Genomic DNA, 17,820 nt, shown 5'->3' with positions numbered 1-17,820 from the left:
GCGAACAATGCGAGTCGTAAAGAGCGACCTCTCATTGGAAACGAAATGTTCTCCGCTTTTATGTTCTTCCTCTGTGCTTCAACTCCCTTTTTTTTTCTTCCTTCTTTTTTTACGTACTTTTTTTTTTTTTTTTTTTACCAGAAAAAGTGAGAATTTTTCGTTGTTCCGGAGTGTGGCTTGGTTTGAACGAATGTTGGAAAGTGTTGAGTAGTTTGGTTTTGTTTAATTGTTTTCGGTGGAATAATTTTTTTGGCGATATATTCCTTTGTTCGGGGATTAATGCTAAAGGTTAATTAGAGGCTTTTTCAGCCACGATTTTTAAAGTAAATATACCGATATTATGCTTATTTAATTAATTTGCTTTTCGCGCGTTCTGTCCGTTCTGTAAATGTTTATGCATTTACAATTTTACATTCATATTTACAATTTATACATGCAATTTTTTTTTTTTTGGAGAATGTTATAAGTTATAACGCTGTCGTGAAAATTTTCCACAAAAAGTTCCCTTAAAGATTAATTTTAGATGAATTTTTCATCTTTCTTCTATTACAGAAATGACAAACAGAATCATTTGTGCTTCAATTTTCTCGATCTGATTAAGGGCAAAGAGGATTGTACTGTAAAATCGATGAATCGTTGCTTTCATATCACTTTTCTTGGAACGTGTCCTGAATTGGTTTACGCCTATACGTGCTAATTTTGCGGGACAAAGCGTTGCTCGTTTGACGTGTACACGATATTCTTGACTTTAATCACGTAGAAAAATATAAAGGGAGATCTCATGTCTCATTTGCGCTTATCGAACCATCCGGATAACGATGAATAACATTGAAATTGAAAAAAAAAAAAAAAAAAAAAAAGGAATTATCGATCGTGGAAGAGACAATGTTTTCTTTTTCTCGATAAATAAATTGTCAATCTCTATCTTTTTCTACGTATATTGAATTATAGATTTGATTTGAATCTTCATAGTACTAGTTTTTTTATTATTCTTTTACTTTAGCTTTCTTTTACTTACTAGCTCCAAACTACCTTATTTAATTCTTGTAATATTTTAGAGTTTCAAAAAAATTGATAAAAAATTTAAAAATTCTTGTTTTCAAATATTAAAAAAAAAAAGAAGAAGAAAGAAAATATTTGAAAATTTATTTTTAAGTGGAACATTTTATATAATCAAAAATTTTATAGTTGGAAAATGATTAATTCTAATAAATTAAATTATCATTTTTAATTTTAATATATGTATTATATATATTGATCTATTTTTATAAAATAACGAATATAATTGTAATTATAATTGATGACTGTTGAAAGTTTTGTATATCTATTTCATCAAATTTCTGGAATAAAACTTTTAAGTATGGAAATTAAATTATCATTCTGAATATAAATTGTATAAATTCTAAATTATTATATATTATAAATTTCCATTATTAAAATTTTAATTATTAAAATTATGTGATCACATGCAGTTATGTTGAATATATAATTAAAATATAATATAAAGTTTAATATTATATGAATATATAAATAATTTTTTTGAAAAATAATTTTGAAATATAAAAATGTACGCTAATGGAACATTTAGCGACATCTATTAGATTTTCAAAATATTTACGAACAAAAATATTATTCTATTGATAATATCACATACTACATTATCATTCAAATTATTTTATATTTTTGTCGTAAGAGGGCTACAGTTTCCTGTTTCTTTTAGTTCGTGATATACATCCGGTACGTTTTCTAGTGTCAGATTCTCATATTTATTATTTAAAATATGTTAAATTAATTAAATTGACAGATTAATAATAGTTATAAGTTGTTATTAATTGTTTCGTGATATCATGTAATAATTCTCATTGTTATATTTGATATATTTTTTATCGATCTCAATGGATTTAGAGAATCTATCTTTGCATGGCATTTTCAGCCGTATAACAACAAACGCGTGTATTTTGTTATAATATATCAATACTTTAATATTAAATTGTTTTCTGAGAATCTTTTTAAGAAAGCTTGTATTAAAGACATTTCAGTTTGACGTTAAAGTGAAATTTTGTTTTGTTTTTTGTCTACAATTCGAACATTACTTTATCATAACCTAAAACATCGTATTAATTCTAGAATTTCTTTGATATATATCGTTATTGCTCGTTACAATTAAAGCTTGATTTTTTAAGCAATAAAATTTATCGTAATATAATTTTATACTTTATAAAGTTCGTATTTTTTTTCTATTAGAAATGGCAGACACACCTGCTGAACCAAAGTCTAAAACGAAAGCAACTAAGAAACCGAAAGAGAAGCCAGTAGAACCTCCTCCTTTAAAAAAGAGGCCTTTTAAAAGACACGGACGTCTTTATGCTAAAGCCATTTTTACTGGTTACAAACGTGGATTGCGTAATCAACATGAACACACAGCACTTCTTAAAGTTGAAGGAGCTAGAGATAAACAAGATTCAAATTTTTATGTAGGAAAACGATGTGTTTATGTATATAAGGTAACTTTCATTGTTTTCCTTAAATTATTTTATTTGAATTTAATATTGTAATACAATATTAAATAATATAAATTGAATATTATCATGATCATGATATATTAATAATTACAGGCAAAAAATAAAACACCTGTTCCTGGAAAGAAAAGCAGGAAAACAAAAGTTAGAGCTATTTGGGGTAAGGTAACCCGGCCACATGGAACTAGTGGTTCAGTACGTGCTAAGTTTAAGAAAAATCTACCAGCTAAAGCTATGGGTCATCGTATCAGGATTGTAAGTTGTTTAATAATTTGACTACTTACATGTAACATGTAAATGAATTTGCCAATGTTTCATTATTTTGTTACAGATGTTGTATCCCAGTCGGATATAAAAAATTATTATTGTATAAAATAAACAAATAAATACCACTTTGGTACTAAATACCAGTTCCACTTTTTTCCCCTGCTAAATATATTTATTTTTTCATTTTTTGTACGTTTAAAATATGAATATTAGTTTATTTTATTTCATATTTAATATTAAAAGTTTATCTTACTACTTGTATTAATTTTAATGAAATCTTATTTACGTGTTTTTAAATGAAAAACATAACCTTAAATTTCGTACGCGTAATATATTAAATTTTCCAGTTTAAATTATACAAATATTTAAAATTTTTTAAAAATTAATAATATTAAATTTTTTTAACAAAAATGCAACATACCTATATAAAGTAAATAAGAATTTAATATTGATTGCACAAATTTGAAAGGAAGCCATTTTCTGTCATGTATAATCTACCTACACACGGAAACCTCAAAGTTCAATCTCTGCGTTGAAATACGCACAATACTAACTTACTATCATACCCAAATATTGCATGGTGTTTAATATTCTCGATGTAATCGAAGCAAATATCAGTGAGTTATTCGTTTCATTTTACGGGAGAAAAAAAATTTTCTCCTAACAGTGTCACAATGCTACAATCGTTAATCTAAACAAACTATAAAGAAAGGGGAACAAAGATGATGTTTTGCTGTTTGAGAAATTGTTTTGACGGCCTTGGCTTTGCCGCAACTCAAACACCGAAGAGAGAACCAAATCCTATATCTTTAGACACGTCTTATATGGGTAATTTTTAATTTTAATCTTGAAATGATTTTAACAATAGTATTTAAAATGTGTTAATCGTATCGTCGCATTTACATATACTGTATGTTCACATTCCTAAAGATAAGGTGTGCATTTAGTGTTTCTAATGATTTATTAATATTATGATAAATTTATTTTCATGTATTCTATATTAATGTTAAAAAATTTTTCGAAAACTACAAAAACAATAATTAAGAAAAATATTAAATTGGTGCAGGACATGAAGTTGTGATAGTAAAAAATGGTCTAAGAGTATGTGGTCGTGGTGGTGCCTTAACAAATGCTCCTCTTGTCCAAAATAAAAGTTATTTTGAAGTAAAAATACAACAAGGTGGTATATGGGCTATTGGATTAGCTACAAGATCCACAGATCTCAATATTACTATTGGAGGAAATGACAAAGAAAGTTGGGCTCTTAATTATGATTCTATTATAAGGCATAATCAACAGGAAATACATAAGATTCAAAGTTCAGTTCAAGAAGGAGATATTATAGTAAGTATAATTATAATAATTATAATTAAACATTTTCATTTTAAAAACTAATTATTTTTTATTTATCAGGGCATATCTTATGATCACATAGAACTTAATTTCTATTTAAATGGAAAACCAATAGGTACTCCAGTAATGGGCATAAAAGGAACTGTTTATCCAGTACTTTATGGTAATTTATTATAATTTAAAAAAAAAAGGAATTTAATGTTTTAATAATTAATATTTTCAATAAGAAATAATTTTTCTTTATAGTGGATGATGGGGCCATTCTAGACTTAATTTTGGATAATTTTATTCATCCTCCACCTACAGGTTTTGAAAAAATCATGTTGGAGCAATCATTACTCTAGCAAAAAATATTATTACATAAGTATCAATCTTTTTATTCCTTGACACTGAAAGCATTTTATGTCCATCCTATATTTCTCTAACATATGGAATCAAAAATTGTTCTAATTTAGAAAGAAATTCGTAAAACATAATTTTATGAATAAAAAATATTTCTCTTAATAATAATGTACAAATATATTTAATTAACGATTGCAAAATAAACATTTTAATTTATATCTTGCCTACATCATTCTTTTCAATTGCATTTTTAAAATAATGTTTACAAAAATAATGCTTACAATATCCTAATAATATAATTTTAATATTAATTTTTGTTTTAATTTGGTATATTTGTAAAACAACCATATTTCTTTTATATAATTGTTTAATAATCAAATAACATAATTTTAAATATGTGTACAACTTACATATAATATTTTTATATAATATATATATTTATATATATATGTCTGTATAAGATTGTATATAATATTGTATACACAACAATTTATTGTTCCTTAATGATTTAATGGTATGGTATGTACACTGGCTTATATAAGGTACCATTGGCTTAGGCCTATACTTTATTTTATTAGGCTACTGTCATGGCTTTTTGTTTTCATTATTATTTTTTCATTATTATTTTTATTACAACTTAATTTCATGCTAAAAATTTCATATTACATATTAAAGCTAGGCTTTCATTCACACTAATCCAATGAGTATGTGCTCATTTTTTACAATGCTCACAATGCAAATACTTAAGTAACTATCAATCTCATAAATGTTTACAAATAGTCACAAGCATTCCATTGCATACGTAATGAGAAACATTTCAATATGTATGATAAAAAATGGCAGAAATAAGTATATGTAATTATTGAAACTAAAAAAATTAATAAAATAATTGACAATGATTCTAAATATGTTAATTTTAAAATACTGCACACCCTGTGTGATTTAAGTTCGATCATTTCTGAATTGTTTGGAAATCTTAACATATAATAAAGGCAAGTACGCGAAAATAGCGATATATTGCTAAATCTGTTTCTGTGCATCAATTGCTTAAAAGATTGTTTGTGTTTCACCCAAGTTCAATATTGTACCTATAATATATTATTATTGTACCTATAGTATATTAAGTGGAAAGATAATAAAGTATATCTTTCGACTTAATATAATTATAATGATCACTTCATTTAAGAACATATAAAAAATTTTCCTTTTTACAATTGCTTGTAATATGCTCTCTGCTCTTTTCATAAAAACTTATTAAATCTTTGGTCCTTAATGTTACTTTTAAATGATCATTATTGTTAATAATATTACAATGCTTAATATTATATATATTTGTAAATATAGATTGTTCATAAATTGCTCACTTTTGAATGGTAATAATATCAAATTAATTTTTACATATATTTTCAAATAATGTTCCAAGAACATTATAATATAACAAAATCAAATTGATACTATTATCATCTACAAGTTAACTAAAAAATATATTTAATATAGGCTGAGAAAGAAGAAGCCTAAAATTTATGAACAATAAAATGATATATTTTTCTAATTAACATAAATCATTTGTAATAGCAAAGCTAAAGATAACAGATCAATTTGTTTTATATCACTGATGGCACTCATTTTACAATTTAACTTATAATATAAGTATAGTAATCATACAGAAGATCAATAATATACGTTAAAAGCCGCGTATTCACCGGCAACTTAAAAAATTATAAATATTTGTATTTAATATACAAACGTACTTATGATGATTCACTTAAAATGTTAACTAAAATTCAACATTTGTCGAGATAAATATTGAATAATATGAATATATTCGAGAACATCTATTATTAATCAATTGATAAAATCAATATTTTAATATGTCTTTGTTTTCAGTGGACGCAAATAATGAATTTCAATTCGATATATAGCAATCATAAACGTTTACGAATATTTACATTCGTGTATGCCATATATTTCTACCAATCATCAAAGAGTTTATGGATTATTTACGTAATTGGTGAATACGTAGTTAAAGAGAGCATTTGCATTTTGCTTCGTAATGATTTAATGTTAGTTAGTTACATATATCTAATATATAAAGGATATATTACATTTATTTCATGACTGAATGATGTAAAATATTTTATAATGGTAACGCATCGAGTCTTATTGCACGTATGATTTCAACATATTAAATATAATCTTTTCAATGTAACCTATATTTTTAATCAATCAATAAATTTTATTAATCTTTTACGACAAATTTATTAAAATGTAAATTTGATACTTTCAATGTTTGTGTGTGCATTATAATAAAAAATAAAATTATCGAAAGAAATATAGTAAAAATGATTCTTGTGAGCAGTTAGACTGTTAAATAATCAGTATCTAAAGGCCCTTACATACATTGAAATATATTGTGATCGATTCAAGCGATGGGTTTAAGTTAATGATTCACATGATATTGAAAATGATAAAATAATATTTCAGTCTCGTGAAAACCATTGATTTAAACCCATCGCTTAAGTCGATATATGTGCATCGCAATATGTTTCAAGATCTGCAGGCTGCTTAATATTAAACACGTTTATCCAATGACCATTCGTTCCAACATTCACATGAACATTTTATCACTTAAACTATATAGATCGCTTTTATTAAACCTAATACCACTTCATTCAAATAACACTGCAAATGATTCTATTAAAAAATATAGATTTTTAGATATATTTACAAAATTAATTTGTAATATTTATCCTTCCATTGAAAACCACTATAAATAGAGATTTTTATACATGTATTATGTCACTTTTATTATCTCTTTCACATGTTCACATTAGGAATATAAATTGTGATTTAATTTGTAACCTTTGATATAATTTTAAAGCAAGAAATATTTCATTAAAAATTTTTTCTAAATACAAAAATCTATACTTATTATTTTTTTAAATAATATTTTATAATTTGCAATAAAATAATTATAAAATTTACAATACACGATACATATCGAAAGAAAATTTATTGTTACGAATTCTTAAAATTCGTAAATATGAATATATTATTATGCATATGATCATAGAAACAAGAAATTTAAATAAAAAAATATGCTTTATAATATTTATATCAATAATTTTAGTTACTAAATTATGAAACTAATTTTTATCACGTTTGAGAAACAAATAAATATAAAATATTGAGTATCATATAAAATATTACACACTTATATTTTTGCAAAACATTAAAGTCAATAGCTTTTTTAAAATGTAAGTATACGTTTAAGAAATAATTATAATATTTTTTTCTAGAATTGACTTTTTAACATAGATTAAAAAAATCTGTTTGTAAATTACATCTACATATACAAAATAATAACTTTAACAAAGATTAAGCTTAACCGTGACATTCTAAGCAAAAATTGCATTGAATGGAAGAACTTTCTTTAAAAAAAGAAAATTTTATGAATATTTTAAAAATCATAAAAAAAAATTTGTATAATTATACATATATCTTTTTATATATAGCTACTGAAAGAGGATCTAAAGATTATTTCAAGATCCTCTCTGAGCTCTCTTTGGTCTTATCCACAATATTTTCTATAAACACTTTTGGTAAGTTCCATGCAGCAAATGCATGTAATAATTCTATGTAAAAGAAATTTTTTTTTCAAGGATGATTCCCTGAGATGCTCAGATTCAGAGCAACATTTCATTTGCTTAGCTATGAATGCAAAGCATCAATAATATTTATCATTAACATACTTACATATCATTCAACATCTGTAGTATCTTCTATAACAGAATCCCAATTGAATTCCGTTGCACTTTGCCTAGAAGGTAATTCCCCAAGGTGTTGAAATCGTTGTACAAAGTATGGATCGCGATCTTTAAGTCGTTTGAATCTTTGAAACGCAAGATTTTTTGCGAAATCATAAAGTTCCAGATCCAGTCTGTTCAATCTACGCACAGCATCTAACTGTTCCACGCTTAGGGTAGCCATTGTGGCAGCGCTCAATGTCGCGTTATGTTGTTCAAATGCAACGGCAAATCTCATTCCAAATGTTTCTTCAAAGGAATATTGTCCCACCTATTCGATTTTAATTTAATTTTATAATATTTATGCACAATTTATGCATTTATGACAATATAATAAATAAACGAACTGTGTGTAAAAACTTTGAATAATGTAGTACATTTCGCGAAAAAATTAAAAAAAAAAACTATATAAAAAGTATATAAATTTAAAATGAGGAACAAAATTTTTTATATAAAATTCTGCTATAAAAAATTTTTTTTAAATATATAGTGCATTCACGTAACTAAATTAAAAAAAAATAACAAAAAACAACAAAAGTTTAAAATTTATTAAAGTTTATAATTATTATTAAAAAGAAAGTTAGCAAAAACAGCATTCATTTTTTGGTAACATATATTTTTGACAAAGAATTTCCATTATAATTTATAAATTATAAATTTAATCATATTTTTATTCGATTCAAAGATAACAATTTATATCAAACAATTTTTCTCTAATATTAATAGATAAAAAAATTATTTGAATGCATTCTACAAACATATTAATATTTTATATAAAAAAATATGTGAATATTTATTTTAAATTGGTAAAGAGGAAATTGAATGATATTAAAGAATAATATTCAAATAAAATTATCTGATAAATAAATAAATTTATATAAATTAATTTATTTATTTCATCTTTTGCAATCAATATTCAAATAATTTTTTTTATTTTTCAATTTTTTAATTTCATTTTTGTTACGAATATATTAAATCCAATTAATAATAATAATGTGAAATATTATTTTCAAAATATATTTATTAAAATAAAAAAAATGCCTTTATAACTAAAAAACGGTAAAAGCGTGGGATGTTTACAAGCATATTCAACGTCCATGTACGGGTGGGCAAGACAAATATTTACATTAAGAGCTACTTTCCAACAGATGATTCTTTGGTATAACATAAAATGTCTTGTTAATTCAGACGAATCAAGCAACTTAGAAGAAAATAATTTTTTCAAAATTTGAAAAAATTGATGAATAAAAATTTATAAATAAATCGAAGCATACAAAATTAATAACATTAATGCTAAAATAAAAAAATTTTAAACAGCTCTACAATATACAATACCAGAATATGATAAATGCAATCAATACACAATTAAAAAATAGTTATTAAAGATTAAAAATCATAATTTTGAACTTAAAGATATATGTACATAAGTATATGGAACATGCGCAACGTGTATTAATTTAAATTATAAATCCATAATTTTTTACCCATGAAACAGAGAGCATTATTAATAATGCAAGCAACATATGAACACATACATGATATAAAAACTTGCATATATTTACATGCACTTAGTTATCAATAAAAAAAATTAATTCTTACTTTTTGATATTCAGTCAACATGAAGAAAGGCATGAATTGCAAATTGTGCTTAGCGCTAGCCAACATGAGACGATCTCTCTCCAAACTGCTGAGTGTAGAATTGTAACAACCAACAATTGATAGATCAGCCAACATTCTTGTTTGACGATTGCTTGCCAAATTATATGGACACGCCATAAACTATATAAAAAATAATATTGTGAAAAAGGGATTTAATTTTTAAATAAAATTTATAATCATTATAAATTTTTCTTCATTTCACTTTTTAATATATACATATTTCATATATATACACATATATATTATATTCAATATAAAATATTTAAATATTCAAATATTAAATTATAAATATAAATATATTTATATTTTAAATTATTATATCAATAAAATAAATGTTTCATAGAAGAGAATATATCTATACAAAGAAAAAAAATTATATCTATCTTAGAGAAGAAAAAGACAAATACTCTCAAGATAAGGAATAATACTTATCTTAATATATTTCTATGTATAAAAGCTTTTTAGATAACATAATATTTTATTCATTAAAGAAATCATTGTTATGGATTCTTGGAAAATATAATATACAAAGATATTTTCAAATTGAATATTATTTAATATTGAATATATATAAATATTATTGAATATGAAATTTATGATATAATATTACCTGTTCTAAAGAAACTCCTTGCCAACTAGAACCAGGATAACATTGTGGTATATTTGCTTGAGTTCCTCCACACCAATGACGAGCTCCTCTCCAGGTTGCTCCTCTTTGTACATGTCTAAATTCAGACAAATATCGTGCAACAGGATCCCTTATTATAGTTATATAAAAGTATCTACGTTTTATTCCATCCCCCTCAATTTTATTTAACTCAGTATCAACACAACTAGTTAATTCTGTCCAGTCAGCATGTAGACCACATTTCCAACCAGTGGAATATCTTGAAAAAAGCCAATTTTCATTGCGATTTGGACGGAAACAAAAACAACGCTTGCGTCTTCTTTGACAAGAACATGGTCTTTGTAGATCTAGATCTCTAACTAAATGTTTTCCAAATAGTGTACCTCCTGTAACACAAAAGAATTTTTAAAAATTGATAAATATTTTCCAATATATTAGAAATTTTTCAAATTTTAATTTTAATTAATTTTAATTTTTTCTTGGTAATGTCATTATCTCATACATTTATATTGAAAGTTTAAGCAAATATTTATGATATGCATATCCTATTATGTATCTTGATAAAGAAAATCTTATGGGAAGCATACATGTGGAAAACAAAAAGGAAATACAGATATGCATGCATAGCATATTAAACAAAGCAACATCCCTGAATTGTTCTTTCTCCTTCTAAGATAGAGCTTGGAGGTTTCACAGTGCCTGATGAATAATGCAAAGATTCAGTTGTACAATGGTCAGAAGGGATGTTGCATTGTTTTTATTAAGCTATAGGATTGGTTGGTATTCATTCAAAGAAATCAAGATACAAAATGATCAAACAAAAAAATATATTTATGCAAAAATTTTATAGATTATTTCATATATTATATTATATAATTCATTATATATCATTTCAATATTTTCATCAAAATGAATGATCAAATGAATTGAATTTCAATTAATATATAAATTAATATAAAATTATAGAAAAAAAATTTATATCAAAAAAAAAAAATAATAAATAAATATTTTGCAAATTAAAATTTTGTTCTGATAAAAATTCCTATTGCATTTTTCATAACTTATAAAAGAACAAAATTGATTATTTAAAAAAAAATCTGAATTAAATAATAACGCAAATTTTACTTACCAGTCTTCTGAATATGCAAGAAAACGATGACATCGTGACCATTGATATCAAACTGGAAAGTATCATTGGTAAACACGTCGTCGTAACCAAGGCTTCCCTGAATACTCTGCAATCTAAAAGCAGGATGTACCGAGAGCAGGCCATTTTTGTCGAATTCGACGGAGACGGAAGACAAACCGGAGCCGGGACCAGCGGATAGACCCTCGGACAATCTTACAGACTCCTTGATCTCGCGGCTCGTTAAAGCACATACGTGATCGGGACAGAAGTAGCCGAGATAAATGATGCCCGTGAGCGCGAGAAATAAACATATCCCTACAACGCTACGTAACCGAGTCCTCCGTGCTCGCGATTCCATCGTCGCGGACCTCTCGCATAAATTGTCCTTTATCAGGACCGAGAGTTCGCTAACGCCTTCTTCGCTTGACCGTCTGCCCATTATCGTACCCCATGTTTTTTCTTACTACTAAACGCACCACGTACCGCTCACTAATGCGGTCTGACCAAAACTACGCTCCCACTGAATGTCGGCCATGACAGATACTGTATCCCTACCATGCACCTTGTCGTATAGTCGCCCACCCGCGGTTTTCTTACGGAACATTGTCTGGTATTCGTCTGTAACAGTTTCTCAAAGTGAAGTGGGGAGATCAAGAGTTTATTTAAAAGTGTGAACTACGAGAAGTGTACAAAGCTGTAACCGTCTGTACGTATATATATATATTTATGTTCTACTACAGTGCGTCTATTTAAAGCAATATTTCGTCCTTTTACATCAGGATTTTGGTAAGTTTCACAGTTGCATACAATGAAAGATTATTTTTCAAAACAATAATGATTATAATTATCTCTTTTCGTTTATAATGACGAATAAAATGTATATATTTTTTACTTTTAAAACATTAAATATATAATATTCTTGTTTGAATTAATTTAAAAGCAATGTGATAGAAGATTATGCGTAATAATCACGGTTCAATTTATAAAAATTTAATCATTATTTATATTATTTATGAAAATTTCGATACAAATTCGATATTTTCTTGTTTAAATATTGTAATTATGAAAAAAATAAGTTTTAAATATGTAAAAATTTAAAATTATCGATATATTTATATTAGCGCCTTTTTTGATTACTCTGAAGTAAGTTGCAATACCAACAAAAGCAGTCATATATTGGATTACTTCAGATCATAGTCGTATACTTATTATAACCTAATTTTATCTGTCAAATTTTATAAATTTACTGTCATATATATAAATATTATCATTTATATATATTTGTGGTGTAAATTGAAGTTATTTTAGTGAAATTCTTAAATTTTCGCAAGTAAGTAATACCGCATAATGTTATAATATTTATCACAAATTTTTTTAATTTATTTAAACTGTACTACATTATTGATTTATTAACAATATATAAAATAATATTTGTTTTATTATAATTATTATTATTATATTTAATATTATATATATATGCATTGAACATATGTAAATGTATTAAATTATATAAGCTAATTAAGATAAGTATGTATCATAAATTCTTTGTGTATCATAAATTTAATATGTATTCATATATTTAAATAGTAATACATTAATGAAAAAATATATAATTATTTTATTATTCTGTTTTTTAAATATTTAGAATGGCAGCTATTGAATTGTTAGAAGATAGAGTTATTGAATTGGAAAAAAAAATATATGGACTTGCAAAGAAAAAAGAAAATAATGATACATTGGAAAATCCTGTGATAGATAATATTTTGCATGTAAATACATTGGTTTCTTCTGCAATGTCAGGAAGAGAAAAAGCAAATCTAATGATAAAGCGATTACCAGAATTAAATACTTACTTAGATCCAATAATTGAAAGTTCAGAAATTCCTATAGAGGCAAAGCTTCAATTATTGTTAGCAATGGCATCAGAAATAAAACAAAATCATGAAATGTTAAAACAAGTGCAAGAATTAACACCTGTATTAGAGACTGATCGTCTAAGAAATGTACCAGAATTAACAAACAAACTCAATGATTTGAATTTATCATATCTTAAATTATATGAAGATACTCAAGGATTAAATAATCATATAAATGAAGTTTTTTCCAAATATAATGATGTAATAACTAGTATTTCTAAATCATTAATTACTATAGATGCTATTGTAACAACAGCTGAAATTGCAGCAATGCCCAAGAAACAATTAGATTAAGGATTTATTGTATAAATAACAAAGAATTATTTATTGTATAAATAACAATAAAATTATTTATATTTAAAATAAGAAAGCTTAAAATTCATTTAAAATACATTTATTTTTTATCTTAGCATATAAAAATACTTATGCATTCATCAATGACTATGCATACATAAACATATTTTATTATTGTATCTCTTCATAACAATGTATTTTATTAAAATACTCATATATTATATACATTTATCTCCTATCTATTTTTTATCCTACTCTATTGTTCATTTCAGAAATCTCTTTTTACGATTTCTGAGACAAACTATTTATTATTGAATAATCAAATATATTTATTCAATGGTCTCTTGTTTCCAATAAATATTTTCATTTTGCTGCTACTTTTTGTAATATCTAATAATTGGATTTACATAAACAATTTACGCAGACATTACACTAATCAGTAATACTACACCTCTGCTAACATTTCTTTGAGATAGTAAACTAGAAAGTGTATGTCAGCATAAATCTGTTAGATACAGTTGTTACACGAAACTTGTTGGGTATTCAGCAGAATAAATGAATGTGTTAAATTGTTTTACATATTTGAATACTTGTAAAACAGCATTCTTAAGAGACCTAATTTCCTAAACATGTAAAAAAAAAGTCTCTTACAATGTTAAGCATATTAAACAGTCACTTTATACAGTATTTACAAATAATCTTAATTGTAAATATCTTGTATCGCCAATTATGTTATCTCCGTCATCTTTTCATTTTCTATGAGCACAACTTGCCACAAAATATTACAATATTAATTATCATAAAGATATTTAAAAAAAAAAAAAAGATCATTCAACATTTAGAATGTATTTTTCTGATGCAGAACGAATTATGGCCGCGATTACGTATTGCTATCTATCAAATCCGCATTCTTCGCATTTAAATAGGAACATATTGTGAAAAACAAAGACGGATATAAATTAAGTACATTATTTTTGTTTCATGAATTTCAACTTTCAGGAACTTGTAGACTCAATAGTTCCTTTTTGATCGACTCATTTAATTTATTCATTCGTTCATTCATTGTATTGTTATGATCAATTCGTACGAATTAAAAAAAAAAAAGAAGAAAAAATTCATCTAATGTTCGCGTATTCTCGTGTAAAGAACGAAATCACATTATAGCGCTTTAGCTTTGCGTTTGCAAAGCAGGTACGGAATTTCGTAACCAAGATAACGCAGGTTCCACGCTCGAATAAATTGCCGGATGACCTCTCGAACATCTGCTGTGATGACTTAATAGTCCCTGAATTTCCCATCTGACCGATCCTCCTCCAGATTCACACATTAGGGGTGCTCCTTCGTCGTTCTACAAAAGAGAAAAAAGAAAAATAGGAATAGAGGATAAATTAATCATTCTTTTTCTTAACTTGTTGGTAGTCTACTATAATTTAAATTATTTCATTTTATCGCATAAGACACAGAATTAAAATTTCTGAATCATCCAAAAACTCATATAGATAAAATTTATCTTAAACTTTATAACATAACTATATATACATAATTGTGATTTAACGATAGGAGGATTAAGAAATGGAATTAGAAAATTGCAGGAAAGAGTCAAGTATCTTACGTAGCAAGGTCCCTTATTCGTATCAGTGAATCCAGCGCATATGTTGTCCTTCGTAATGAATCCTGCATAGTGAGTGGTCGCATTGCATTCTTCAATATCGTACGTTGGCAATGGCAGGAAGTTGAGATACTTTTGCAAATCGACCTCACCGTTCACAGAAAATCCCCATCCAGCCATCACGCATATTTGTCTCGGCTGGAATTGCTAAAAGATAAACACATGCATATTTTAAACACTCCTTCGTTAATATCTCTAAATATTCTTGGTATCAAATATTTTCTCAAAATACAAACCTGTATAGGATGTTTTGGAAGACAAATGGCGCTGACATTCCTCGAGAAAGTTAAAGGATTCTCTAATTCCACCAATGCGATATCATTGTTATACAAGAATTGATTGTACTTCACTTGAGGATAAGGAATGATATTCCTTACAGGATGTGCTTTAAGCAGATTTTCGCCGGTGAAAAGCTGCCATCCATTGCTCTGCTTATATCTAAAAAAAAGAAAAGACAAATATATCTGCCAATATTCAAAATTTCTTCAAGATTTAAAATATCGTTTCGAGAATTATATCTAATCAACTAATCTACAAATTCCATTCAAAGATTCATATTAGATTGAATATTAATTTTCATTTTTTTCAATCGATCTCGATATTCACCTGTGGATGCAGGAATAACTGGCAAGCACGTGCATAGGACCCAATATGCTGGCCGTGCAAGCAGCACCGAGTTTAGGTTCTTTCAACAGAGCCACGCTGGACCATTGTCCTTCACTGGCCGGAGTTCCACCAACCAATCTCGCTGTTGGTCCTTCTCCATAATCGGATCCGCAAGAAAATTCTTGACAAGTGACTTGCACGACTTTGTCAGAGACGCAGAACTCGACTTGTTCCAAATTCGTGACCAATGGCGCATGGTGATTGGGATTCGCCTTTAATCTGAAAATCTTCTGAGTTTTGTCCCTCGTTTGGAACTCTGTGCTCTCGGAACCGGCGAATCCTAGAGATTGGCAGTAAGAGGTACTGAATTCCTCGCTCCATCCATCGGAACAAACGAGACGGTATTCGCCGTTGTATTGTCTGAAAAGAGAGAAAAGTTCCAATTATTTTTTTTTTTGTTGCAAAAGTTTATTAATCTTTCTCGTTATAATTAACGATAATAATCGTTCTGTAGAAATTTTTTTTCTACGTTTAATGAGGTGATTAAGAGAACGACATTGAAATAGTCATTGTATCAAAATCTTGAAATGTAATTGCGAAGTAGAATTTTATGTTAATTAGTTTTAGATGACGATAACGGAAGAATTAGGAAATAGAGGAGGTTAATAAGATTTCTCTCGAAGTTAATTAAACATCGATAAGAATAGATATGATTTGACGCAATGGAATTATGTGAAAGAAATGATAAGAATATTTTAAATGAGATATCGTTTTATTAGAATTTAAGAATTTTAATCTTTAAATTTTTATATGACGATGTTTTATACGCACCTTACTTTCAGCAAAGGACTACTCGATTCTTGAGAACCAATGCTCTCGGCGTTATCCTCTTTCTGTCCATCCGTTAATTTTTTCTCTACAGTCACGTTCGCCATCAAACAGCCCCACTCGTCAGAATGATCGGGGCAGTGTTCTATTCCATCGCATACTTGATTTTCAGGCACGCATCCCCCTGTTTGACACTTGAATTGCTCGAGGCCGCAATCGCATAAATTTTCGTCCTCTCCGTTCTCACATTCGTCGATTCCATTGCAATGCCACGTCAATGGTATACACCATTTCTCGGTTGGGCAGAGGTATTCGTCGTTTCCACAACTTTCGGCACAGTTGTACTCGTCTCGATGATCCTCGCAATCTGGTCGGCCGTCGCATTGCCAGATGCCAGGGATGCATCTTCCTGAAATTAAAAATACAACGATTCTTTCTCTATAATTTCTTCGTAAACTTCCAAGTTACAAGTAGATGAAAGAAGAAAGAGCAAGGGATTAATTTTAGAAACTTTAGAAACTTCGATCCGCCTTGATGTTGGATTTTATACAATATCAATATAAAATATGATATTTGTGAAATGGATTAAGCGGGTTGTCAGTACGTTAGATAAGACAAGAATAGACATAACTAATTGTACCATTAGACCATTCTTCTCAAATGATTTCGAGAAGCATCCGCTCTCGAAATAGTTCTAAATAGTTGGAAAGATTAAGCAATTTGCTCGAACGATAAGTATTGACACCGATAACCCGATAGGAGAGAAAACATCTCGTCGCGGTCGATATATCGGAACATTCCTCG

At 27.0% G+C, this 17,820-nt stretch overlaps 6 protein-coding genes across 16 annotated transcripts in view; 4 read left to right on the top strand and 2 right to left on the bottom strand.

Annotated features, from left to right (window-relative positions):
• The first annotated feature begins 1,662 nt into the window (after positions 1-1,662).
• LOC107993561 (large ribosomal subunit protein eL33) lies at positions 1,663-2,924 on the top strand. Of its 3 annotated transcripts, none has more exons than XM_017050055.3 (4): positions 1,663-1,737; positions 2,245-2,504; positions 2,616-2,774; positions 2,851-2,924. In XM_017050055.3, the coding sequence occupies exons 2-4, from the start codon at positions 2,247-2,249 to the stop codon at positions 2,872-2,874; spliced, it is 441 nt and encodes a 146-aa protein (XP_016905544.1). In that variant the 5' UTR covers positions 1,663-1,737; positions 2,245-2,246; the 3' UTR covers positions 2,875-2,924. The 3 variants fall into 3 exon arrangements, with proteins under 3 accessions (XP_016905544.1, XP_016905553.1, XP_061935252.1); XM_017050064.3 differs by having other exon boundaries at positions 1,716-1,849; XM_062079268.1 differs by lacking the exon at positions 1,663-1,737 and adding an exon at positions 1,879-1,951.
• Positions 2,925-3,259: 335 nt separating this feature from the next.
• Positions 3,260-4,697, top strand: LOC107993555 (SPRY domain-containing protein 7). The gene is made up of 4 exons (XM_017050045.2): positions 3,260-3,614; positions 3,853-4,130; positions 4,200-4,302; positions 4,386-4,697. The coding sequence occupies exons 1-4, from the start codon at positions 3,509-3,511 to the stop codon at positions 4,481-4,483; spliced, it is 585 nt and encodes a 194-aa protein (XP_016905534.1). The 5' UTR covers positions 3,260-3,508; the 3' UTR covers positions 4,484-4,697.
• A 133-nt stretch (positions 4,698-4,830) lies between these two features.
• On the bottom strand, positions 4,831-12,147 carry LOC107993194 (heparan-sulfate 6-O-sulfotransferase 1-B). The gene is made up of 4 exons (XM_017049499.3): positions 11,704-12,147; positions 10,557-10,960; positions 9,887-10,066; positions 4,831-8,558 (listed from the first exon to the last, which is right to left on the bottom strand). Exons 1-4 carry the CDS (start codon positions 12,140-12,142, stop codon positions 8,241-8,243), a joined length of 1,341 nt encoding a protein of 446 aa, XP_016904988.2. The 5' UTR covers positions 12,143-12,147; the 3' UTR covers positions 4,831-8,240.
• Positions 12,148-12,295: 148 nt separating this feature from the next.
• Positions 12,296-17,820, top strand: part of LOC108001691 (uncharacterized) — a 99,776-nt gene continuing 94,251 nt past the window's right edge. For 2 of the 4 annotated variants that reach the window (XM_062079266.1, XM_062079264.1), the window contains exon 1: positions 12,355-12,489. The gene's annotated coding sequence lies outside the window, so the exon portion shown is untranslated. Of the gene's footprint in view, positions 12,490-17,820 lie in introns of all 4 variants that reach the window. The other 2 variants (XM_062079265.1, XM_028664867.2) reach the window with 2 other exon arrangements.
• On the top strand, positions 12,473-13,989 carry LOC108001939 (uncharacterized). Its single transcript, XM_017063309.3, has 2 exons — positions 12,473-13,033; positions 13,349-13,989. The coding sequence occupies exon 2, from the start codon at positions 13,350-13,352 to the stop codon at positions 13,911-13,913; it is 564 nt and encodes a 187-aa protein (XP_016918798.1). The 5' UTR covers positions 12,473-13,033; position 13,349; the 3' UTR covers positions 13,914-13,989.
• Positions 13,998-17,820, bottom strand: part of LOC108001480 (uncharacterized) — a 64,658-nt gene continuing 60,835 nt past the window's right edge. For all 6 annotated transcript variants that reach the window (XM_062079258.1, XM_062079261.1, XM_062079260.1 and 3 more), the window contains 5 exons: positions 17,020-17,425; positions 16,189-16,608; positions 15,819-16,020; positions 15,526-15,729; positions 13,998-15,261 (listed from right to left, as the gene is read on the bottom strand). In XM_062079258.1, the coding sequence (XP_061935242.1) occupies positions 15,082-15,261; positions 15,526-15,729; positions 15,819-16,020; positions 16,189-16,608; positions 17,020-17,425 (1,412 nt within the window). In that variant the 3' untranslated portion in view covers positions 13,998-15,081. The remainder of the gene's footprint in view (positions 15,262-15,525; positions 15,730-15,818; positions 16,021-16,188; positions 16,609-17,019; positions 17,426-17,820) is intronic.

The sequence above is a fragment of the Apis cerana genome, linkage group LG9, assembly GCF_029169275.1.
Source record: "Apis cerana isolate GH-2021 linkage group LG9, AcerK_1.0, whole genome shotgun sequence".
Lineage (NCBI taxonomy): Eukaryota > Metazoa > Arthropoda > Insecta > Hymenoptera > Apidae > Apis > Apis cerana.
This window is presented reverse-complemented; position numbering and strand designations above follow the sequence as displayed.